The sequence below is a fragment of the Phocoena phocoena genome, chromosome 9 (genome assembly GCF_963924675.1).
Source record: "Phocoena phocoena chromosome 9, mPhoPho1.1, whole genome shotgun sequence".
NCBI lineage: Eukaryota > Metazoa > Chordata > Mammalia > Artiodactyla > Phocoenidae > Phocoena > Phocoena phocoena.
The window spans coordinates 104,539,124-104,566,144 of record NC_089227.1 but is presented as its reverse complement, the minus strand read 5'-3'; the positions used below and the strand labels follow the sequence as shown (position 1 = coordinate 104,566,144).

The following is a 27,021-nucleotide window of genomic DNA, read 5'->3' as shown; positions in this document are numbered from 1 at the left end:
ACTAAAACCCAGGGCTTGCTTCTAACCTCCCCAGAGTGTGTACGTTCTTTACCGGTCGGCACTGTGGAGAGCCAGTTAAAGCCAGCCAGGTAGGTGACAGGCCAGGCACCGACGAGGAGGGAGGAGAAAGGACCACAGCGCACGGGCAGAGGAAGGCGCAAGGCAGGGCTTTGCGTGGGGACGCCAGATAGTAGGAGAACAAGGAGGGTGTGACCTGGACGCCCAGACAGAGCTCAGGAGAGTGGAATGTAAAACATGACATCAGAGCGGGGTCGAAAAGGAAGAGTATGGAGAAGAAGCAAGGTCATCAGAGACGCTTGAGAAAGCAATTTCTGTGGAATTTTGGAGACTTTTGATGGATAGTCACACATTTGACAGAGTTTTACTAGGCACTTACTAAGTGGTAATTACTATGCTGTTAAAGGAGCTTGCTGGGTACAGAAGTGAAAAGATAGGTTCTTGCCTTCAAGGGATTAAGAGAGGATGACCTCAGAGATGAAAACAAGTAGCATGTGGTGGATGAACTTTTATACAACGAGCGGCTGTGAGGGGAGGTCTTGATTTGCCTGGAGAATTGGGGAAGCTTCAGGGAGGGGTTAGCCTGCACTTGAGCTGAGACTTGCAGGTGAGCATTCGAGGCTTGAGCAAAGGCCTGGATTCTGCCTGAATTGAGGGAGTGGCTGGCTGATGCTTAGCTGGAGAATGGAGAATGGCGAGAGACCCCTTGTCAGGATCAGATCCTGGAGGCCTGAGTCCTCTGCCACATTGTTTGGGTTTTACGCTGTAGACAACAGGGCGTTGGCAGAGGATTTTTGAAAAGAATTTTTGCATCTACTGTTTTATTTAAGCATATTTAGAGATAAATACACGTCAGAATTTCAACATATGTCACTAGGGAAAGGAGTACATGCAGCACACAATGCGAGACACTGTTTGGTAGAGATGTCACCATACTGAATCAGTCATGCACCTGGCTCTGTTAAACGGAGCGTTTCAACATATGTCACTAAAGTTGCCATGTGGATGTTTGCTTTAAACATGCACGGTGCTCCCCTCTCCCTAGCTCTGTCTCATGTGTAATCTTATCAGGTACAAAAGCAACTGGTAGAGCTCAGTGTTAAATATATTTTCATGTTTGGTATTAAAGGTGTGCTACCTAGTTTATGCTTTTCATAAAAATCTAGTTATTAGTTAAATAAATTATTTTAAAAAGCAGTGTGCAATATGGACAAACCCCTTTGTCTCCAAATTATTTCCCTCCCTTCCTGTGAACTAACCAACTAGAAAAGGGACTTGGCTGAATCTGTTGGAGCAGAGTAGCACCATCTCTAGAATTAAAAACAACGGACACAAGAACCCAGTGATTTACTGTTCTCCTGTTCCCCCTTGTAGACTAAGGTCAAAGGGGAGAATCAGCTTGAGGAGGGGTATAAGAAGGTAAGTAAAAATATTTTGCACGTACAATTGTACAGCAGTTCTTCCCTCTAACCTGTTTACTTCTAGTCTCTTTATACATGATTAGAAGAATGCCTTTTCTAAGCACATCTCTGACTATGTCAGCCTCCTCAGAATTCCTCAAGGTCACCAGCTACATTTCATGGTCTCAAAGGGGACTGATGTGTTGAGTGATTGTAGGGTGCAGTCGACATGACCAATCCAGTTAATTCCCAGACACGGCGAAGGATTTTTAAAAAATATATTTATTTGGCTGTGCTGGGTCTTAGTTGCGGCATGCGGGATCTAGTTCCCTGACCAGGGATCGAACCCGGGCCCCCTGCCCATTGGGAGTGCAGAGTCTTAACCACTGGACCGCCAGGGAAGTCCCCACAGTGAAGGATTTAAAAAGAGGGGGAGAAGGCAGAGCTCAGGATGGTTACCGTTTCTTAGAATCTGGTAGCTTGGGAATGAATGGGAGTTGCAGAAACCAAATTAAAGTGTTTTGTCTTTAATGCTGTTAAAGGAAGGAGGGAGATGGGGTTGTGGCTTGGAGGAGAAGAGGTAGAATAATTCTCCTATTAGTATGCTGAGGGAGGGGCCAATGGAAGAGAGACTGCAGGTACTAAGGTGAGAAAATTTGTCTTTAGTGTCAGACTGCCTGGGCTAGTTACATCATCTAAACCTCAGGTTTTCTTTCTGTAAAATGGGTACAGTAACGATAGTTACCTTACTGTTTCATTTGGAGGATTAAATGAGAGGTGATTATTCATGTAAAGCATTTAGCCCAGGATTTAGCTCAGTAAATGTTAGGTATTATTGTCACTATCCTAGAGCTTCATGCATTTGACTGGTAAGTATTCTAGGAAACATCAGTGTTATATGGATAGATCATTAGAAAGCAACTAAATAGAGTCAACTCTTAATTATTCATGTATTTTTATCTTAGGCGGTCTTAAGATTCCAAATTATTTTTCCCATTTTGAAATGGCATGTACTGAAGCAGAATCAAAACTGCCTAAAGAGAAGGTGCATCTACAGGGAACTATATTCAATATTCTGGGATAAACCATGATGGAAAAGAATATGAAAAAGAATATGTATGTATAACTGAGTCACTTTGCTGTACAGCAGAGATGAACACAACATTGTAAATCAAGTATACTTCAATAAAATTAAAAAAAAGAGAAAGAGAAGGTGCATGTAGACCCTATTAGAAATGTTTAGAGAGCTTTAAAATCAGGGTAATCATGGCATGTTATTTTACAATATTCACCTTTTTCCGTTACATGGAATTTGCAAGGGTTATTATTAGCATTGTATATTTAAGTCTAAATGTGTTAGGTGTATGTTTGAGCCTTGCAGTATTATGCCTTTCTGTTATATAAGATCTTCTGGTATTTACTTGCACAGGTTCTGAACAGTGTTTGGTGAGATCTGTAGCGCTTTCCACAGGGCTATAGGTTGTATCGCAGTCAGGAACTCTGCTGCTCTGATGAAGGGGGTTGGTCGCTGACATCTTTGACACAGCTGGCTGGCAAGCATGTATGTATTTGTGTGTATCCCTTTAAAACCCTTTGCTCATTGGTTACATTTGACGTATCTACTTCCAAGGCAACATTGAGGAGAGCTTAGAAAACACTTCTAATTGGTAGATTTCAGCACAATAATTTGAGTAAGGACAAACTTGTAATATGGTTAAGTTAAATTTCCTTTTTTTTTCCTTTGGCCACTTCCTGGTGTTGTTTTACTATGTTGAAGTCTGGTGGAGCCCCTAAATGGCATATGGTCCCACCAAACTCCCATTGATTCCCCTGGGCAATCGATTTTAAAGCAGTCCCTTGCATATTGTGCCGAGATGCGGAAATTGGCCACTGGCCATGGCGGATGCAGAGCTTGAATTGAAAATCAAATTAAGCAGAATTCTCTACTTAGTTTTTAATTAAACCACTATGTTAATTCAAACAGGACATTTTAGGCCTGGGGGGGTTGACCATGTCCTTTTAAGGGCCTTGAATCGCCTTTCTTCTCTCTCCTTACAATGGCGTATGTTTCTTTTTTATTGGGACCATCTCCTAGCTATTCCCATTCTTTACAGATCTCAAGGGTAGGAGAATGTAAGTGGTCTTGATAAAGCAAGGTTTTTTCTTTCTTTCTTTCTTTTTTTTTTTTTTTGGTTAAGAAGGTACCTTTTATCTTGGAATTCTGTTAGCAGTTAAATTTTTATTTGATCTGGATTATTTATATCATAGGCTGTCACCCGTATATATTGTAGCAAGCATTACATATGTTCATGTGTGTTTGAAGCTGACCCCAAGCTTACACCTTACGTTTCAACTCTGGTGAAGAGGTTGCGTCTGGTGGGTTTTGTTTTTGTTTTGCGGTAGACATGTTTTCTCCACAGTTTTTATCTCGGTTGCTTAGTCATACACCAGAGTATGAGAGTCTTGGGGCTGACAGCGCTCCTGTTCAGTTACGCGCAGGTCACTCTGCCTCAGAGGGACCTCTAGATTATTTGGGGTGATGCCAGAGGTGTTTTTCGATTGCGTAATGAACCAGTCTAACCTCTGGCTAGGGTTTAAATGGGAGTTAGGAATGTGTGTGTTTCATATTGTGTCTTAACATCTTACTTTGAAGTAAGATGTCATAAGGAAAAAAACATCATGAGGAAAAAATTCAGCAACTTAATGAAAGTAAATAAAACCCTTCAATGACAGATTATTTCATGAACCAAAGATGTTTCTGGGAGCAACTTTATATTGTGCCTCACATTAATGCCTATCTTTGGTTTGAAGTCATGGTATAACATTTAACATAAGTGACAGCAACATCCTGACCAATTACCTAAGCCATCCAGACACCCCCAGATGTCCAGAGCATAGCACACGGTCTGTAGGATTAAGAGGTTAACTCCTAGAACTTCAAACGAAGTGCTTGATAATAAAAGCAAAAAGTACAAAATCTGAGGTGACTTCCTTTCTTAATTAATTAGACTGGCCAGGTGGAAGCCAAGAGCTGGGTGCGGTGCTTGGAAGGCCTATAAAGCTGAGCACCGTGACAGCATGGTAGAGGGGAGCAGACATCGCTCTAATGTGTTTCTGTCCTGTGTCACAGTTTGAAATTGTCCTGGTTTATGTCCCTTTTGGCAAACTTACATAAAAGTGACCTTGTACTGTATTTTATGACCAGATGACTTTTTCCCCCCAGTGGCTAATTTGTATCAGGCCTCCATCTTAAAGAGACACAGAAATGAGTAGGAAGTCCAGCTCGGTCTCAGTGAACTTTCATTGCATTCTTTCATTATTTTTGCTAGTTCTTGCCACTGATCATCCATAAATTGTTGGGAATGAGTGATTAAGGAAGTGCTGCTTAGTGTTAGTGGCACATGCGCGTATTTGCATGGTTTTTTGTGGGTGAGAGGAAATCACATACAAAAAGGGAAACTCCTGCTGGGAACCTTTCAAGGAAATTTACCTTGGATCTCGTTTTGATCTTGGTGTTTATTACAGAAAATGGAGTCATATCTCACTAACTATTGTTATGTGTTAATTTGATTTTCCAACACCTTCAAGAAAAAAAAATCCGTAATTTATTAACAGAATTCCTGTACCCTCTTCCAATTGTGAGGACTAATTTTTTCCATAGAAACAATATAGATAAGAATGATTATTTTCAAAACATTTGATTCTAGTAGTGTTGTTACATGCAAGGTTCCTGTTGGAATTGTGACTCTACTGTAAAAGGCGTGGTTATAATAATGTAAATGGAGCAGTTTCAGACATTGAAGCTTGACATAATAGGATGTCAGAAAATTATTATTTTGAAGAAAAGGGTACATTTATTCCATTTAAAAATTATTTGAGTTCATAAGGATTTTGAGTTAAAAATCATTTAGTTAATGAAATGACGTTAATTTTGTCACTCTTCTCAGTACAGCTGCTTGTTGGAGGCGACTAAATTATAACTTCAGTAACAGTGTCAGTTATTGGTAAATAGCACATTGCTCAGTTCCTGCATACTTGGTGATGGTATGATACTCTCTCTCTCCATTTATCAAAAAAGGAGAGATTTATACTGTAAGGCTAGATTGTCTCTTTATTTGTGTAAAGAGTTTTGTATAGTGGCAAAACTATAAGCTCTGGCTTTCAGAAGACCTGGATTTAAATCCTGACTCCTCTTTTACCGACCTGGAAGTCCAGGCACGGTTCTTAGCGTCTCCATCTGGAAAATGGGCTGCAGTCCTTACCTCGTCCTCGGGTTACTTCACCAAATCTGTTTGTAAAGCACCAAGACACAGTAGAATTGGCAGTTATTATTAGGGACTTAAATGTACCAACTGTGAGCAAGTTGATAATGAAATCAGGAAGATTTGTGTGGTATAACTTTATATGTGGTAGCAAAACGATGTAAGCAATTAGAGTGGCGTCAACATAGCTTTGTTTATTTGCTTTTTGAAATATGAATGGTTTTATCTTGTAACAGTATAGGTTGTAAAAAGAAGGTATTTAATAGGTAGCTGAATTTCAAACTTTATTTTATATGATGATTAAATTACCAACTAATGTCTCATAATTTGTTAAATGAGAAGTTTTGGTAGGGAGGAAATATAAAATCACCAGGATCAGATTTTAAAGTAATTATATTTTTAATTAAACTGGCTCTAATACTTGAATATTCATAAAACAATTTCATAGGAATAGCCATTGTTATCAATTAGAGTCTCCTTTCTAAAACTTTTTTTGGGGGAGTTGAAAACTACCTACCCTTGGTTAGAATGAACTTTATTTGAAAGTAAAATTAAATGTCAGATTTAATGCTGACTAGAGAGCTTCTTACACAATTATGATACATACCCACAGACCTGTAGGACGAGAGCTCACCCAAGAGGCTAGAATTTGGATTGTTAAAATCTTCTATTTATTTGGCATTTAAACTCATATTTATTTGTCTGTAAAATCATTTATTCAGCATGTCACAGTGTTAACCTTCTGATCTCTATGAAATGTATGCCAATATATAGCTGGAACTTGAAATATTACTTTACAACCCATTTATTTGGCCCGTTTGTACCAGAAATAAAAGTTGTGTATTTAGACACATCAAAGGCAATGGGATTATTTGATAGTTTTGACATTAGGTAATATTTTAGGTTGCAGTATATTATGTACTTTTCTTTAAACTTAAGTCATTAATAGTTATACTACTTAAAAATTTATTGGTTTGCACATTTTCTGTTAAGGAAAGGAAATTCTCATCTAGAAAGACAAGTTCTTACTGTTCTAGAGTGATTGACTTTTAAATCAATTGAACTGTTAAAAAAATACATAAAATGTATGTTCTTTTAGTTATTAAAGATAAGGTGAGCAGGCAAAAACAAAAAATAAGGACACCCGAACAGTAGAAAAAGAATTAAATATAGTGAAATGGTCAATTTAAAGGAAACGTTTCCTATTATCTTTCTTGGAACACAAAGAAGAAATTTTAAGTTGTTTTATAGCGCTGGATTTAAATACTTTTATACTTTCATATTTTATTTGGGATTACTTGATATTAATGTTTCTCTTTACACATTAATTAATGAGTGTTAAGTTTTATAAGCAGTCTGTTTTTAAACAGACTTGTGAAGGGCTTAAAATTTTTTTTAAATCCTTTTTGAAATATCAGAAAAACTTATCTGATCTCTTAATGATTTTTGCTTCCTTCTTTTTTTTAACATCTTTATTGGAGTATAATTGCTTTACAGTGGTGTGTTAGTTTCTGCGTTATAACAAAGTGAATCAGCTATACATATACATATATCCCCATATCTCCTCCCTCTTGCATCTCCCTCCCACCCTCCCTATCCCACCCCTCTAGGTGCTTCCTTCTTAAATGCCTAGAATTAAATGATATTTCTGATTTTTTAAGAAGATATTTAATGAAGTACCTTATGTTGTGATAAGAGCTTATTGCATTATATAACAAATATACTTTATTCTGAAGAAGATTTCTCTCCTCTTTCTGTTATTACCTTAGTTCAGGCTTCATCGTTTCTTGGATTATTTAAACCACTGTCCATCTGTGTTTTCTGCTTCCAGTTTCACTCCCACACAAAGTAACCTCCACACTGCCTTCTAGCACTGTTTTCTACATAATGCTATATCTGTAACTCACCTCCATAAAATCTCCAAGGACCAAAACCGAACAGGCACAACAAAACTTAAATGGTAACTGAGTAAGTGATGCCCTAGTCAGGGCAGGGAGGTAGTTACAAGGTGGTACAGGACCATGGATGCATTCAAGCTAGGAGTTGGAACTGAAGCTCCACTGAAAGTCCTCAGCCAAAGGGCAAACTTGTTACACACACACACACACACACACACACACACACACACACACACACACACACACACACACACACACACACACACACAGTGATGGGGAGCGTCTGTCAGCCTTAGCTCTGGGCAGAAGTCTCCCCTGAGAGTTAGTCCACAGGCCTCTACCTCACAGGAGTTGGGGTTCGATATTACTACCTGTATTGTTGGGATACCCCAAACCAAGAAATTAGCATAAAGGGTTTTTCAGAGTATTATGTATCATTTTATCATTTCAACCTGATGTTAACTTAATTGTGTGAGAAAACTCAGGACTTGAAAACAAACATATAAGCAGGCCTAAACAAGACCTGATTACATTTTATCCAAGCTTTTTTCCACTTTAATCTAACACTCTTTCTTAGTAATTTGATACTGGTTTAGTTCTGAAAGTGTTGTTATTCCTTCAGAGCCAAGGATGAATAATGTAGTCTATTCTATTTTAGCTACTTTTTCTGTGAGTTTTTACAAAGATCTAATATTTTAATCTAGCTATAGTTAATTTTGTGAGGTGATTAAAAAGAGTGAATCTAAGTAAACTTTTCTGTTACTCAGTTATTCTAAAGAAATGTGTACAGTAATATTACTCTTACCTATTATTTCTTCATATTTAAAAATTCTTATGTATAATTACACATCTTTCTGGACTTTTTACAGCTTGTAGTGCCTGGAATCACTGCTCTTTTCTTACATTTCTTATTTTCTTTTAATTTTCTTTTTAGTCTATAACTTCCCCTGGACATTTCTCCATAGATTTGATCCCAAGTACTTTCTATCATTTAGGGATTTCTCAACATTGCTACTCTGCTGATGGAACTCTTGTCTTCTACCATAATTAATTCATTCAGTTAATTCCTATTGACCACTTATTGTATTCTAGGTACTGTTGCAGCTGCTAGGGACAGTGCAATTGATTGATTGATTGTTTATGTATTTATTATATATTTTTCCTGTTTTCTGTGGTAAAAAAATGTATGTGATTATTAATCTGTCATCTTGAACTGATGTACCTGATTCCTCTATCTCTCCACCTGTTAGCCGTACTGGCCCTTTGTCTGGAATTCAGTTATTTGTTAATTTGGGGGCAATCTTTGTTCTTTTTTCCAGACCTGGGAGGCTTTGTGGTCTCTGCTTGAATTGGCTCTGATTTTGTTGACAAGTGCGGGGCGCAGTCTTTTCTTTTGGCCTTTCCTCTTTCGCTTTGTAGCTGTTTTGGCCTCTCATGGCCTTAAGGTTGTTTAAAGATGATCTCTTCCAATATAGTGTTCAGAAATTCCTTCTCAGGATTCCAAGATGATTTCTACAAACGTACAGGCCCTTCCTGAATGTGTCTGTGTATTCCAGGATCTTTCCCTGTGTCTTATTTGGCTTTGCATGAAGCATACTCACGAGGTTGATGGTTTTGGCTGATTCTCCTGTGTATCTTGACTTCTGTCGGTTTTTCATTAATATTTTAATTATAATTTAAACAAGTTTAGGGAAAGCCAATTAACCCTACATTGTATTTTATATCATTCCAAGTTACCTGTCAACATTTGTACTTGGATCATTGTGTAATTATAATTAGTGTATATATATTTTTTATGTCCTTCTTACTTTAATAATTTATTTTGTGTACATAAATTTTCTAGTGCTATGAAAAATTGTCCAAGACTTGGAAATGGGCAAAGAAGATCCTGGGTGTTCTGTCATTGGATTTCTAGCCATTGTCTAGTGGATTCTGGGGATTTTCTGGTCCTATAGGGGTGTGCACCTTTGGCTGATTTTCTGTTGACTTGGCTATATTACACCTCCTTAGGGTTAGAGTTAACTTGTAGGAAACTGAGAGCAGTGCAAAGTAATTTGTCTGATAGAGATGTAATTGATTTCTTCCCCATGCAAAGGATAGTTCCAAACATTTCATTTTATTGTCCCACAGGATGTTATCCCATTTTGCATCTATTAGCAAATTGATTTTAATATTTCTGGTTATCTATGTATATGTGTTCTTCAAATTCTCCTTTGACCTGGTTTTATCAGAAATTAAAATCATGTGCTAAAGGACGTGAAGAACAGGAAGGGACCAGGGTGCTCAGAGAGGAGCTGCCATCAGCAAGCAGCAGTAACACTTGCTGTGGGCTAAAGCAGAGCACATGGGTCCTGGAAGTTGAGAGTCGGTAAACTTTCAAGGGCCCACCAGGGCACAAGCTACCGAGACACCTCACCCAGAACTGGAGCCTGCTTCTCTAGATTCACTGTCACCAGAGGCAGGAGATGATTAAAGAGAGAAGCAGGACAAAAACTCTTGTGTATATAAAGATGAGCGGGGACTCAGGAGATGACCAGACATCTGGGGAAAGTCAGTATCGTGAGAGGGACCAAATTCGATGCACTACTCAGAGTTAGTAGACAAAGAAAAGATTTCAGAGAGATTTGAAAATATTTGATCTAGCATTTTAGACTTTTCTTGGCAGAGGGAATTAAGGATATCTTGTCCTCAATATTGCCAGAAATGAAAGTTCTATTGAGTCATTCTGATAAAAATCAAGTCTAGACAGTTTCCAGGATATTTCTAGCAGACGTTAAAGAACAGATAACTATAGTTTCAACAAATTTGTCTGGAGATTTGAAGATGGAACACTCACAGTTGTATTTTATGGAATTAGTGGAATCTTGATGCTGAAAGCAGACAGTATTGATATGAGAAAGGAACATTATATGCCATTCCTTTTCATGAATACTTGTGAATCAGAAAATATTAAGCTGAGTCCAACACAAAAGATCATCATCCAAAAAAATTATTTCAGCTCTCAAGGTTGGTTTAACACTAGAAAATCTATGACTGTAATTCATATTAGCAGAGTAAGTGAGAGAAAAGAATCAAGTGAACACCTCAGAAGAGACACAGAACACATCCATGAAATCAGTAACCATTCATGATTAAAAAGCAAACTAAGAACTAAAGGGAACTTGCTTAACCTGATAATGGATATCTACTCTAAGACTGCAACTGACATTGTTCTTACCAGTAAAATGTTAGAAGTATTTACTTTAAAATGGGGATGCCATCTTGAGTACATTTATTTCTAACAATAGACAACACTATAGTAGAGTTCTTTACCGGTACAGTTAGACAAGAAAAGGAAAAGTTGAAAGGAACAAACAAAATAGTCACGATTAACAGATGATACTGTCTTTTGAAAAATCCTATAGAATCTAAAGGTAATTCCAATAAGAAAATTTAGCAAGGAAGCTGGATATAGGATTAGTATAGGAAAATCAATAAATAACAGCAACAAACAAAATCTAATTAAAAATACCTTTTATGATAGCAAGACAACTAAGGTATGTTGAAATAAACCCAGCAAATGATTTTTAAAACCTTATTGAAATAATATATGGAAAGAAAAAATCTTATTGAAAGATGTTAAGAAGACCTAGACAATTGGATAGATATTCTATGTTTATGAATTTCTTTATATGATAAAAATACCAGTTCTCAAATTATTTTTTAGAGTCAGTGCAATTCTAATAAAATTTTTAAGAGGTTATCTTATGGCATGCAACAAGGAGATAGTAAAATTCTTTGGGAGAGCAGAGAGCCAAGAATAGCCAAAGCAATTTTGAAGAACATGGTGATGGAACTTACTCTATCAAATATTAGAAAAGGAACAAAGGACTTGAATAGACATTGCTTTGAAGAAGATATACAAATGACCAGTAAGCACATGAAAAGACCCTAGTGTCACTAGGCATTAGGGAAATGCAAATCAAAACCACAGGAAGATACTTCTCCACCCCCATTAGAATGGCTGCTAGAAAATAACAAGTATTGGTGAGGATATTGAGAAATTGGAACTCTTGTACACTGTTGGGCAGAATATAAAATGGTGCGACCACTGTGGAAAACAGTATAGTGGTTCCTCAAAAAATTGAAAATATAATTACCACATGATCCAGATATTCCACTTCTGGGTGTGTACACAAAAGAATTAAAGGAAGGACTCCACAGATATTTACACACCCATTTTCATGACAGGATTATTTTCAATAGCCAAAGGTGGAAACAACCCAAGTATCCATCAGTGGATTAACAGATAAACAAATTGTGGCATGTGCATACAGTAGAATATTATTTAGCCTTAACAAGGAAGGACATTCTCACATGCTACAACATGGATGAACCTTGAGAGCATTATGCTAAGTGAAATCAAGTCAGGCACAGCAAGACAAATACTGTATGATTCCACTTATATGAGTGTCCTAGTGTAATCAAATTCATAGAGACAGAAAGTCGACGGTGGGTGTACAGGGGCTGGGGTTAGATGGGGAGTTACTGTTTAATGGGGTGCAGAGTTTGAGTTGGAGAATATAAAAAGCTCTAGAGATGGATGGTGGTGACGGTTGCATGACTGTGTGAATGGACTTAATGCCACAGAACTCTACACTTAAAAATGGTTAAAGTGGTAAATTTTATGTTATATATACTTTACCATCATAAAAAAAAGTAAGTGATGAGCACGGCGGTTCAAATTGGTGGTTACTGTTGGGCAGGTTGGTGCAGCAGGTGTGTGGTTGGGAGGGCTACATGGGTGCACAGTGGTTGTGGTGACGTTCCTTTAGGTTGGGTGATCTATCCACAGGTATTTAATAGACATATAAAGCTAAACAGTGTACAGACTGACATACCTCAGAGATATTGTGGGTTTGGTTCCAGACCACTGCAGTAGAGGGAATATTGCAATAAAATGAGTCACACGAATTTTTTGGCTTCCCAGTACATATAAAAGTTGTGATTACACTATACTGTAGTCTGTTAAATGTGCAATAGCATTGTGTCTAAAAAACAATGTACATACCTTAATTAAAAAATACCTCTTTGCTAATAGGAATAAAGACGCAGATGTAGAGAATGGACTTGAGGACATGGGGATGGAGAAGGGCAAGCTGGAACGAAGTGAGAGAGTGACATGGACATATACGCACTACCAAATGTAAAATAGATAGCTAGTGGGAAGCAGCTGCATAGCACGGGGAGATCAGCTCGGTGCTTTGTGACCACCTACAGGGGTGGGATAGGGAGGGTGGTAGGGAGACGCAAGAGGGAGGGGATGTGGGGATATATGTATATGTATAGCTGATTCACTTTGTTATACAGCAGAGACTAACACGCCATTGTAAAGCAATTATACTCCAATAAAGATGTTTTAAAAAAATACCTCTTTGCTAAAAAAAATACTAAGCATCCTCCGAGCCTTCAGTTAGTTGGTATCTTTTTGCTGGGGAAGGGTCTTGTCCTGCCTCGACGTTGGCTTCTGGCTGATCAGGGTGCTGCTGAGGAAGGCCGGGGCGGGGCGTGGCAGGCTCTTAGAAAAAGACGACAGTGAAGTGTGCCGCGTAGACTGACTCTTCCTGTCACGAATGATTTCTCTGCAGCGTGCCGTGCTGTTTGGTAGCGTTTTACCCATGGTAGAACTTCTTTCAGAGTTGGACTCAGTCCTCGCGGACCCTACTGCTGCCTCATCAACTAAGTTTATGTCCTATTCTAAATCCTTTGTTGTCATTTCCACAATCTTCACAGCATCTTCACCAGCAGTAGATTTCATCTCAAGAAACCATTTTTGGTTGCTCTCCATAAGAAGCAATGCTTTTCTGTGAAAGTTTATGCTGAGATTACAGCAATTCAGTCACATCTCAGGCTCCACTTCTAATTCTAGTTCTCCTGCTGTTTCTCCTCCACTGAAGTCTTGAACCCCTCAGAGTCATCCATGAAGGTTAGAATCAACTTCTCCCAAACTCCTATGAATGTTGGTATTTTGACCTCTTCCCATGAATCATAAATGTTCTTAATGGCATTTAGAATGGTGAATCCTTTCCAAAGGGTTTTCAAGTGACTTCGCCCAGTTCATCAGAGGAATCACTATGGCAGCTATAGCCTTACGAAATGTATTTCTTAAATACGTCTTGAAAGTCAAAATTACTCCTTGATTCACGGGCGGCAGAACGGTTGTCGTGTTGGCAGGTATGAAAACAACATGAATCTCGTTGTACATCTCCATCAGAGCTGTGGGGTGACCAGGTGCATTGTCAGTGAGCAGTAGTTTTTGAAAGGAATCTTTTTTTCTGAGCAGTGGATCTCAGCAGTGGGTGTAAAATATCCAGTAAACTGTGTTGTAAACAGATATGCCATCATCCAGGCTTTGTTCCGTTTACAGAGCATAGGCAGAGTAGATTTAGCATAATTCTTAAGGGCCCTAGGATTTTTGGAATGGTTAATGAGCCCTGGCTTCAACTTAGTCACCAGCTGCATTAGCCCCTATCAAGAGTCAGCCTGTCAGTAGCCAGGGCATGGAAGCAAACTAAGTGTCCATCATCGGATGAATGTGTACAGAAGATGTGGCACATGTATACAATGGAATATTACTCAGCCATGAAAAGAAACGAAATTGAGCTATTTGTAGTGAGGTGGATGGACCTAGGAGACTGTCATACAGAGTGAAGTCAGTCAGAAAGAGAAAAATAAATACCGTATGCTAACGCATATATATGGAATCTAAAAAAAAAAAAGTTCTGAAGAACCCAGGGGCAGGACAGGAATAAAGATGCAGATGTAGAGAATGGACTTGAGGACACGGGGAGGGGTAAAGGTAAGCTGGGACAAAGCGAGAGAGTGGCATGGACATATATACACTACCAAACGTAAAATAGATAGCTAGTGGGAAGCAGCCGCATAGCACAGCGAGATCAGCTTGGTGCTTTGTGACCGCCTAGAGGGGTGGGACTGGGAGGGTGGGAGGGAGATGCAAGAGGGTGGGGATATGGGGATGTATGTATATGTATAGCTGATTCACTTTGTTATACAGCAGAAACTAACACACCATTGTAAAGCAATTATACTCCAATAAAGATGTTAAAAAAAAAAAAAAAAGAGTCAGCCTGTCCTTCGAAGCTTTGAAGCCACGCATTGACTTCTGTCTACTGTGAAAGTCCTAGTTGACATCTTTCACTGGAAGGCTCTTTGGCCTACACTGAAAATCTGCTGTTCCGTGTAGCCGCTTTCGTTAACGATCTTAGCTGGACCTGCTGGATAACGTGCTGCGGCTTCTACATCAGCACTTGCTGCTTCGCCTCGCACTTTTATGTTACGGAGGCGGCTTCTTTCCTTAAACCTCGTGAGCCAGCCTCTGCTGGCTTCAAGTTCTTCTTCTGCAGCTTCCTCACCTGTCTCAGCTTCACAGACCTGAAGGGAGTCAGGGCCTGGCCGGCATTCGGCTTTGGCTTCAGGCAGTGTCGTGGCTGGTCTGATCGTCTATGCAGACCACTGAAACTTTCTCCTCAACAGCAGTAAGGCTGTGTTGCTTCCTTACCATTCGTGTGCTCACTGGAGCAGCACCTTAGTCTCCTTCAAGAACGTTCCTTTGCCTTCACGACGTGGCTGTTTGGAGCAAGAGGCCTAGCCTTCAGCCCGTCAGCTTTCCACACGCCCTCCTCTCTCAGCTTCAGCATTTCTAGCTTTTGATTTAAACTGAGAGACATGCGACTCTTCCCTCACTTGAACGCTTGGAGGCCATTGTAGAGTTATTAGTTGGCCTGATTTCAACATTGTTGTGTCTCAGGGAACAGGGAGGTCCAAGGAGAGGGAGAGAGATGGGGGAAGGGCTGGTTGGTGGAGCAGACAGAACACACACAACATTTATTGATTGTTGCCATCTTGTACTGGTGTAGTTCATGATGTCCAAAACAATTACAGTAGTAACATCAAAGATCACTGATCACAGATCACCATAACAAATATAATAAAAATGAAAAAGTTTGAAATATTGTGAGAATTACCAAAGTGTAACACAGAGACACAAAGTGAGCAAATGCTGTTGGAAAAGTGGCACCGATAGACTTGTTCGACGCAGGTTTGCCACAAACCTTCAATTTGTAAAAAATGCAATTATCTGCAAAGTGCAAATTGTAGAAGTGCAAAGGGAAAGAAAACGAGACATGTCTATACTTTCAGTATTTAAAAATAGAAAGGAAAAAAGGTTATTTATTTCTTGGCGATGGGCTCATATTAACCAAACTGATATGAAAAACCAAAATGCCAATTTGTTGATATTCAATGGAAAACTATAAAATAATCGCACATGCATGCACACCTACACACCCAAAGTAGCTGTTACTGAGAGCTGGAGGGGCTGTGGAAATGAGAGAGAGGGGCCCAATGCAGCTTTGGAGGGATTGGTCTGGGTTTAGAGTAGGCAGACAGCCTTAAGCTTTTTGTGTATGTTTCCTATTTTGTTCACTGTCATAAGGATAGCTCTTCTGTGGTATTTTGGAATTCCTAGTGCTTTTTGTGTAAATGTACTGTTTGCCACAAAAGCAATATGACACTATTACCTAAATTATGTGGAATTGCTTTTATATTAATATTCTACACTTTAGTATCTTGTACATTTTGCTGTAGTCATGTAATAAATAATAACCCTAATGATCTTTCTTTTGTTGTGTCTGTATTGGAACTTGTGCCTGGGTGTTTTATGACAGGACTCGTAAGGTATTGGCTACAGTGTTCTGTTATATTAAAGGACTGAGCGTTTGCTCAGCGTGAGCTTGCTATTACGGAATTGAAAATTCATATTCTAGTAAAAGAAGCTTTTGTGTATTTTGATTTAGTTCCTTTGCTAAAATTATAGGTTGCCTTAAGTATGTTTTAAACATTCTCCCTCCACCTCCTATTTCCACATCAGTTTGTCTTTTATGTCTTATTTCTGTCTTGTGGGGAGGGTAGAAAGCACAGGCTCCAGAAGCTGACAGACCTGAATTTAAAGAGAGTTCTGGCAGGCCTGGAACAGGGTGACCATAGACAGATTATTTAACTTTTTTGGATGTGAGCTTTCTCATTTATAATAAATGTGCCTTTATTGTGAATATTCAGTGAGCACATATAAAGCAACTACGTAGTAGGAGCTTTGCAAATAGTTCCCATTTCTTTTTTTCCGTCAAGTTTATAACTAAAGAATTATTAGAACAGAATTAGAATTAGAAAAGATGCTTACTGGCTAACCATTAAATTATTTTGATGTGATGAAGTGTACTGAGAAATGTTTTCTTCCCAAATTTAGAATTATGTTTAAACATTTTGAAATAAAGTCCCTGCAGTCTTTTTACAATTCAGTTCTTTCATTTACGTGTTGGAAACTTGCTGTATTAATTCATTTACTTGCAATCTGGAGGATTTTGTTTGTTTAATATCATGAGAAATTTCTGCCCATAAATTTAAATATAGTGAACATCTTAGTTCAGTGAACAGCAATGTTAGTATTATTATTTTAACTTATTCTAAAATACTTTCTTTTTGTCAAGTTTTAATAACTTGAGAATCTTATAGTTTTAATTTTTCTACTGTGTATGGCTATATTAAATAAATATGTATATATATATAATAAACTGCAGAAAATATTAATATTAAAAAACAATTCACTATAGAGCTTAACAGCACTTTCTATAAAGTTATTTTCTTTGACTTGGGACCAAAACTCTTTTTGTCTATACTTTTAATTATTACTTTGGGAGCGAAGGGGGAAATGGTTGGCACTCTCTAGGAATGCTTGTTTGTAGTTTTTTCATGGTTTTCATGGTTTAAAATAATTAATACCTGCCTTTATTTTCTGTTCTTTATTAGTGCTTCTATCGATCTTCCCCAGATGACTGCATGTATGTTTGGTGCAGTCTTGATGTCATGCTGAGCAAACCTTATCTTAATGTTACTAAGAGACCCTTTTTGTTAAATGGAAACAATGGCTTGATATTTATTTTAAATGTTCTGTGAATGTAGAAATTTTTCCCAGGCTTTCCTGATGGGTGGAGACATAGTATATAAAGTGGTGTTTACATACCTTCCAAGAGGTCAAGATGTCCATGCAAAATCTTGTTTAAATGTTCATCACCATAGAAACATATCAGTTTATTGTTAGAGCTTTTGTAAATATATTGTAATTTTCACTTCATTGATGTTCAGTACAGAGCATTTAATGTGTAATTGACCAGCACCAAAATTTGGTGTTTAGCCTTTACTAGCTTATTTAATCTAATTTAACTTAAAATATTGAGATAGTTGTAATTTCCAAAACAATACTGGTATGAAACTAATGTAATTAATTATATAGCTTACTTTTCTTAAAAACAAGATGATGTTTCCTTGACAGAAAGAAAGTATTTTGATGATGTTTTTTACTAATACACTGAGTGCTTATTACACTATGATTTTAATAAAAGAGATGGAGTTTCATTAAGGTAACTTAGATTTATGGTTTTTGGGAGGGGTTAAGACAAGTATTCATAAATATATTACGAAGTTTATGAAATCCTAGTACTGTATGGCATAGTATAAGCATTCAGAATTGTGTGAGCAAGTACAACTGTTGATGATAAGTAGTTCTTATAGTTCAGTGATCTTGTATTCAGGAGACTTTTCTTAATTTTTTAGATGAACAATGGTAACCTTCTTCCACTCTGACAATGTTTTGCTACTTTGTTGTTTGCAGGGTATTTCAGTAAGTTATTCTGACATCTGGCACATCTTTTAGCTCAGTGTATGCAAGAATGGAGTTGATAGGGACCTTCCCCTTGGGGCTTCCTAGCTCCTGATTCTGACTCTTAATGGAAAAATGAGCAGTAGGCATATTTTTTTGCTTATATGCTGTCCTGCTGGTGATTAATGGTAGTGATAAAAGCTCTCACAATGCTTTTCATTACTTTGCAGACAGAACCACATACAAAAGTTCAAAAAGCTCACACACTACATGCCACAAAGCGTATACTCTTTAGGCTTTGTAATATTTTACTGATCTCAAGAAAGGTAGTGATAATTTGTATATTTTTGGCACTCATATGAGCCAGTCGATGCCAGATTAACAAATGAGGTTTCTGATTATTATAATCCCTTCACCTCTCTTCTCTCTATTCTAAAGTTGTTGAAGGTAAAAAATCTGCCACATTGCATTTAATGAAAAGATTTGTTACATTTTTCTGTTGGTTTTGCTAACGCTCATACATATGATATTTAATTGATTTCAAGTTGGGCTGATTTTGTCCCATTTAATCCCAAAAAGGGAATAAAAATAAAAGGAAAACATAATTGTCCTAGCCTCCTAGTGGATTAAGTCAGTATAACAGTTATTTCTAACTACATCAGTTATCTTCAATATTTCATAAACAGGTATAATCATATTCTGTAATTTTGATGGCTCTGCTCTGTGGCAGCCTTTTCTGTAATTCCTAATTTACTCTTCTTTAAATTTAGATTAGTAACTGAAAATGAGCAGATTCCTTTTTATGAGTTGTTATCTTTCAAAAGAAATGATCAGTTTGAAATAAATTTTTGAAGAGTTCATATGCTTTGACTGCAGAGGTTTATTTGTTTAAATGTTTCTTATTTGTCTGCTTAAGCATGTGAGTGTACATTTTAGACATTTTTACTTGATATTATTCACATATTTATAATAGAAAAAGCGTCCTCTTGGAATGATAATATTGATATCTGTTTCCTTTTAGAAAGACTGTTCACATATAGTTTTTAATCACATAAGAGACTTATTTGGGGCTTAGTTTGTAAGTATATGTGGATAGATATGTGGCTGTTGAACTTCATTGTCACTTTCAGACTGGTTTACACTTAGGTTGCATTTTAAATGCTCTCTACTTTTCTTAATGAGAGAATGTATTTTTTCTTTCTGTAAATAGAATGGAGTAATTCTTAAACTTGGTAATGGATTTCTTCTCTTTGACATAAATGCTACTTGAAACGCTAATCTATAGCATGTTAAAAGAGGCTAATCTAGAGCTATAGCATGTTAAAAGAGGCTGTTACTTTAACCAGGCTGTTCACAGAATTTTATGTCAAGGTTAAATTTAGGAAAATGACCAGAAAGTACTTGAGAGTGCAGAGAGTACTTAGATTTTGTTAGAAACAGACTGTTAGTAGTCTGCTGTGACCTATATGGTAACCATTAGCCATGTGTGGCTATATGCATTTAAAATACCTAAAATCAGTAAAATTAAAAGCCAGTTCTTCAGGCACAGTAGCTACATTCTAAGTACTCAATAAACACATATGGTTATTAGCTGTGTTAATGGATAGCACAGAATAGAGCATTTATATCATCGCAGAAATATCTGTTGGACAACACTGTTCTATGCTATTTAATCATAAATAATTTGTTCTTTTTTCATCTATAATTAGTTTGCACACTATCTAAACAGCAGAAAAAAGAGTAAGGCCCAACTTTAAGGATATATACTTATGCAGCACCCCAGTTAGAGGTGCAGTCCCAGTTAGAGAATGGTGCTAATGAGGTTCGATTTTTTTTAATTTTTAATTAATTTTTATTGGAGTACAGTTGCTTTACAATATTGTGTTCGTTTCTGCTGTACAGCAAAGTGAATCAGCTATACGTATACATATATCCCCTCTTTTTTGGATTTCCTTCCCATTTAGGTCACCACAGAGCACTGAGTAGAGTTCCCTGTGCTATACAGTAGGTTCTCATTAGTTATCTATTTTGTACATAGTATCAATAGTGTATATATGTCATTCCCAATCTCCCAGTTCATCCCACCCTCCCCTTGCCCCCTTGGTATCCATATGTTTGTTCTCTGTGTCTGTGTCTCTTGCAAATAAGATCATCTACCATTTTTCTGGATACCACATATATGCATTAATATACTATATTTGTCTTTCTCTTTCTGACTTACTTCACTCTGTATGACAGTCTCTAGGTCCATCCACGTCTCTGCAAATGACCAAGTTTTGTTCTTTTTTATGGCTGAGTAATATTCCATTGTATGTATGTACCACATGAGATTTGATCTTCATTGTTTGTTGTTGCATTAATGCATCTGTTTCCCAGGTGCAGGCCTGTACCTCTGTTAGTAAGTTATGACTAAGAGTGGCATGATCAGATTTGCATTTTGAGAAGATCACATTTCCATGCGATGTAGGCACCAGGTCAGGGAGAGACAAGAGTGTGGATGTAGGACTAGTAGCTAGGAGGCTGGGGTGTTCACCAGATAGACGTTGTGGCAGTAGGAAGAGAGGTGGATGAACTTGAGTCATAATTACATAGGAGAATCAAAAGGACTCGGCGTTTGACTGGACCAGGGTCCAGGGTGTGTGTACGTGTTTTGGGGAGAGGTGGGGTGCAGCAGGAAAGGAGGTGACAGGGATGTTTCCAGAGTGTCTGGCAAAACAACAAAGTGGATAATGGTGCCATTTACTGAGGTATGTGACACTGAAGGAGGAGCAGGTCTAAGGGATAAAATGATGAATTTGATTTTAGAGTTCAGTTTAAGGTAGCTGTGAGATATCTAAGGCAAGGTGGCCATTGGGATGTATGGATCTTGGCCTCAGGGGTAATATTTGGACTAAAGGTACAAACTTGAGAGTCGTTGGCCACATGAGGAGCCAAGATCATCCAGGGAGGAAGAGAGAGTCTATCTGGTAGACCATCTTCATCAGAATTGACTGAGGAGCCACTTTGTACAGGTGCTCAGGAATCGACAAGCCCCTTGGTAAATCCGTTCCATGCTGATGTTTGAGAAGCATTGATACAGCTTGTGAAAAGATGAACATCTAAGACTGTGCCATCGGAGAAAAGGGGTCTGAGATATTTTCCTTTACCGCATGAAAGAAATAAGAATGGAGACAGAAATCAAGGGATAGGGGAAGGGAGCTGAGGGGACGTGCAGACCACCCAGCTGTGTCTTACTAAGGGAGAGGTAAGGTCCCCTGTAGTTAAGAACGTAGGGCCTGAGATTAGGGTCAAGGAGACTGGAACACGTTTACAAACCTTTGAGGGAATTATTAGCCAGAGATCAGTATAAGGATTGCCGGGTAACATTGAAGGCCCGCTTTGGAATATGTAGTAGCAAAAATTTCTCATGATTTTGTAAATTTCTTCAACAATGCGGAGAATTTGGAGTGAACTTCCAGGTGGAATTAAACTGGTCTGGTGGAAGTTAAAGGGGCCAGGAATACTAGAATATTATTGATACTGAATTATCATTAAAATATACTCGTTCGCTATGGGGTTTAGACCAGTGAAAACAAGGCTGATTGGAGGGATTGGGAAGATGAAGGGAGGAGAGATAATCACGATGAGGACATAGAGCTAGGTTGGAGCTAGGTTAGAGCTAGGTTAGAGCTAGGTTAGAGCTAGGCTGGAGCTAGGTTAGAGCTAGGTTAGAGCTAGGTTAGAGCTAGGTTGGCGCTAGGTTGGCACTAGGTTAGAGCTAGGTTAGAGCTAGGTTAGCGCTAGGTTGGAGCTAGGTTGGAGCTAGGTTAGCACTAGGTTAGAGCTAGGTTGGAGCTAGGTTAGAGCTAGGTTGGAGCTAGGTTAGCGCTAGGTTAGCGCTAGGTTGGCGCTAGGTTGGCACTAGGTTAGAGCTAGGTTAGTGCTAGGTTGGCGCTAGGTTGGAGCTAGGTCAGCGCTACGTTAGTGCTAGGTTAGAGCTAGGTTAGAGCTAGGTTAGCGCTAGGTTAGCACTAGGTTGTAGCTAGGTTGTAGCTAGGTTAGCGCCAGGTTAGCGCTAGGTTAGCGCTAGGTTAGCGCTAGGTTAGAGCTAGGTTAGCGCTAGGTTAGAGCTAGGTTAGTGCTAGGTTAGAGCTAGGTTGGAGGGCTGAAAGATTGGAGGAGACTAGGTGGCTGTGGGCTGAGGGGCAGCTTCACCATGTGACCTCTCAGAATTGGGCCTGAGAGATGGTGGGGTCTGGTTAGCTGTGTGGGCGGCCATAGTAGAATGCAGGTCAGGTTCATTATGAGCGTGTATGGTACTTAGGTTGGCAGGGGATGTGATGAGAAGCTCTTGTGAACTGGGTGCTCATGTATCAAGAAAGATGGGATTGTTTCTTCCTGGTCTGTACATGGTAGGTGGCAAAGATGGGAAAGAGTGACAAGGTGGCATTCGAAGGTGGTATAAATTTAATTGAGAAAGACAAATGATACGCGAATTCCCGAGCCTTGGAGATTCCAAACACCAAGGCAGCAGTTTGCGTTATTGCGGTTAATCCTTACTAGGTACCAGACATTGAGCTCAGCCTGTTGCACATATTGACTCATTTGTTTCTGATAACAGCCCATGAGGTAAGGGTGGCATTAATAAACTCATTCTACAAAGGAGGAAACAGAGGCACAGTGTGGTTTAGGCATTTGCCCAGAGTTACACAGTTGGTCAGTGATGGAAACAGGAGTTGAGCCCAAGTGGTCCGCTGCTAGAGTTGGGGCTCTTAACGAGCTTATTATACTGTCTATCTCATAAACCGAACTTGGATTTTTTTGTGTGTGTGTGCGGTACACGGGCCTCTCACTGTTGTGGCCTCTCCCGTTACGGAGCACAGGCTCCGGATGCGCAGGCTCAGTGGCCATGGCTCACGGGCCCAGCCGCTCCGCGGCATGTGGGATCTTCCCGGACCGGGGCCCGAACCCGTGTCCCCTGCATCGGCAGGCGGACTCTCAACCACTGTGCCACCAGGGAAGCCCTGAACTTGGATATTTTTTAAAAGTTATTCTTACCGGTGCCAAACTCTTGGATCTTTATTATTGTAAGAAAAAAATTGAAAATCAAAACATTAGTTTGTTCTCCTATTTCCTAAAGTATATACATCCACTCTAAAAAATTCGGAAAATATAACAAGGCACCAAGTATACAAGAAAAATAGTTCCCCGTCACCGTAGTCCTAGACGGGACAGTTCCTTTCAGCTGGCCTTGCAAGGCTTGCTGGACATTGTCACTGTAAGACCCCTTCCTGCTTCTGCTCAGGGAGAGGGAGCTGTAGCCAGACTGCCGGTGGGTTGTCTCACTCCCCTTCACAGCTCAGACCCCAGACACTTGCCCGCTGCCAGGTCATGTGGGCCCTTACTTCTCCTTCCTGCCTACGGCCTGGGTGAGAGGATTCATGGCTCGATCCTGGGGGTCTTCTTGTAGCCCTGAACCCAACCTGTGTGGGCCCTTGTTTGTTCTTACCTAGAAAGCCGTGTGAGCTTTCCATTCTTGTTGCCCAAAGCTTTCCAGAACTGCAGAGGTCTGAGATATTATGGTACTTGCAAGCTGACAGGTTAGTTTGCCAGACTCGCAGACCCTGGTTGTAGACACAGACTCCTGGGTCAGAGGCTTCATTACTTAGCGTGCAGGCACAGGAGCCTCCTGTTCCTGTCAGTTCCCCAGGACCCCGAGCCCCATGGGGGTGATGTGGCCCAGGTGGGAGCTGTCCCCACAGTGGGCTCGTGTCATGGCTGAGGAGCCCTGCATTTAGGGAACCCGCATTATTTGTAATGGGGTGCAAGCAAGCCTGCCTGCCCTGTGCTCTGCGGGGGGACCTTCTCTTTCACACTGTACGGTAAGCAGACCTGCCTCTACTGCAGAGATACCATCTCTGTCTTCCAAGGCTGTTTGCTGTACAGAAGTCTTTGAAAAGACAGTCCAGAGTGAGGACTGCCCCTGCCTCTGCTTGTGAGATGCACAGAAGTGGGAGAGACCCACGGAGCACTGCCTTCCAACACAGACAGATTTGATGAAAAACAAACTTAGCTGCTAAGAAATACTTCTTACCAGAATATCAGAGGAAGTGTGTAAATCTTATTGGTGATTGGTTCCCCAAATTTATTATCATTATAACACTTAAACTTATTGTTACATTGTAATTGCTTAATATACTAATTATAACATGTATTATTAAAATGCCCATTTTTTGGACATCAGGTCTCAAACAGTTCCAAGCAGCACTGCCGTTTAGCTCATACATCATAACACTTAAGACACACGTTACATGTTTCGAGAGCTCTGATGTTCCCATGGGCTGGTCAGAGGCATGCAGGATTCGGGCTCCAGTCAGAGGCAGGAAAAGACAAAGCTGAGGGGGTGTAACACGTGCACTCCAGAGCCTACTCTTTTTATCTTTCATTTATAGACTTTCCAGATAATATTTAATGTGTGATTAAAAGGTTCTTGCTTAGAAAGAGAGGAAGAGAGAAAAAAGTCAGTGCTAAAAGGTAGTGGTCATGTTCTGGTATCCTAATGGTTTGAATGTGTGAAGTGTAGGTTCAGAGAGTTCTTCAGTAAGTAGGAGTGTATTTTTTAGTAGTGCATTTTGTGACTGTCCCTGTTTCATCTCACTTGAGTAATAGCTACTGTGAGATCTAATGTGTTAAATAAAATACAGGTCGTCATCACTCTGGTTTACCGGCCTCCCTTGCTGTGAGTGTGTAAGGTGCCCTGACTCTTCCATTTGAAGACACATTTTAACCTGTCAGGGGCAGCCCTGGTAAGGCTGAACTAAGAAGAAAAGACCACTTCAACTCTGAGTCATCATTTAGGGCTGGGAACACTTTGGCCATGGCTTTAGGACATTTCCTTTCCTATTGAATTTGAGGAACTGGGGTGCTATGATTTAAGTGCAACCTGTTTCTGTAATTCAGAAATTAGAAAATAATATTTAGGGCAAAATTGAAATAAGTCTATGTTTTAGATTTTTATTTATAGTTCATATCTTTAAACTATTTTTAATATGGAAGGAAAGATTACGTGACTTATTGAGAAACATGGATATAATTTTGGTGTGTTAGACGTTGTAAATTAGTGCATTAAAGTATAAAATATCAACATGAATCTTTACATTTAGGTACAGGTTCAATCATTTGATGACTTTCTAAGAATATGAGAAAGTTGTTTTTTGTTTTTGCCTTGTCCCGTAGGTGTTGAGTTTAAGTCCGGCCTCTCGTTTGGCCCTGAGGTCAGAATTTGTTTTATATTTAAAACAAAATTGTGCCTGATGATTCTTTATTATATTCCAGCCTCGTGGACTTAATGAAAATTCTATCTAATGTGGAGAAAGGGATGATACTTAATTGATATAAATACTATCCATTTCAACGGTTTCTAAGGCTGGATTACCACGAGGAGTTCTTCGTCTGGGCACTAGAGGGCTCTGGAGGCTGTGGGGAGCTAACAGAACCCCCGTGTTCTCTAGTAGATGGTGCTTTATGCTTTCACCAAGTTGGGTGTTCTCGGAACTGTTTGGCGGTACACCTTAATTAGCCTTATATTCCCTTGATTAGAATCACAGATAAAAATTTGTTAATCTCCTTTCTTGGTGGAAAGTGTTAGGAAAGTAATTAATTGTTTAAAATGGCTCGGCAAAATGTTTTTATGAAGAATTGTTTTGGTACTTTCTTCAAAGCTTAATGGTGTTTTACATAATTTTGAAAAGTCAGCTTAAACGTTACAACAGTAAACATTTAGTGTTTTTTGTCCTGCTAATAAATGTAAATTTCCTCCCCTTTCAAAGAATTTTTATGCTTTCATATAGACAGAAACCTAATTGTTCATGTGATGAAATAAAATATTAAAATTATATCTTTATTATATTTTTCAGGGAATCCGAGCCCGAATTTTAGAAACTCTGGTCATGCTTATTCTTCTGGCCTTGCTTATTCTTGGGATAGTGTGGGTAGCCTTGGCGCTCATTGACAATGACGCTGCGAGTATGGAATCTTTATATGGTACGGATTGACTTGTTTAAACCAGTTTCTCTAGTGGAGACTACAGTTTGGAATATAATTACACATTCACTTTTTAAAACATTTTAATAGTTCTTTGTATAGTTAATCCTTGTTGTTAATTTACAAAATTAAAAAGTCTTTCGACATGTTTAAGGAAAGAAATGAATGTTTGTGTGTTTCTTGTATGTAGAGCGAGCAAGCAGCTTTTCAGATTTTTTTCTTCCTTTGGTTAATTGGTTTCTGTTCTTAAAATTCCATGGAGGCTCATTTTCTCCCTCCAAACAGGTTTTGCAAAAGGGTTATTTCCTGTTCTTCTGTTTTAGATCTTTTTATTGTACAATTTAGAAATTATATGGTTTAGTAGACTCAAATAGGCAATTATGATGTTTACTATACATTAATTTATGGTCAGTCTATATATCAATGTATGGTATTTTGGATGCACTAAAATATATTTACATTTTTTAATAGATCTCTGGGAGTTCTACCTACCTTATTTATATTCCTGTATATCATTGATGGGATGTTTGTTACTCCTCTGTAAGTATTTTTCTGACATAATATTGATAATAAAGTAGAGTTGTTCTGTGTTCTAGAAAATTACAGACAGGTTTCCCGATGAGATTCCTTAACAGCTTGGAGGTTTTTTTAAAAGTTGGCCCTTAACTTTTTTTGTATGTTCAAGATAAATTTTGATAAACTGAAAC

The 27,021-nt window shown here is 38.8% G+C and overlaps 1 protein-coding gene across 2 annotated transcripts in view; it reads left to right on the top strand.

The window, feature by feature from the left end:
- LMBR1 (limb development membrane protein 1) overlaps positions 1–27,021 on the top strand; it is a 135,906-nt gene that overhangs the window by 50,214 nt on the left and 58,671 nt on the right. Inside the window, exons 8-9 of one of the 2 annotated variants that reach the window (XM_065883484.1) lie at positions 26,188–26,314; positions 26,786–26,854. In XM_065883484.1, the coding sequence (XP_065739556.1) occupies positions 26,188–26,314; positions 26,786–26,854 (196 nt within the window). Of the gene's footprint in view, positions 1–26,187; positions 26,315–26,785; positions 26,855–27,021 lie in introns of those variants that run through there. The other variant, XM_065883485.1, reaches the window with a different exon arrangement.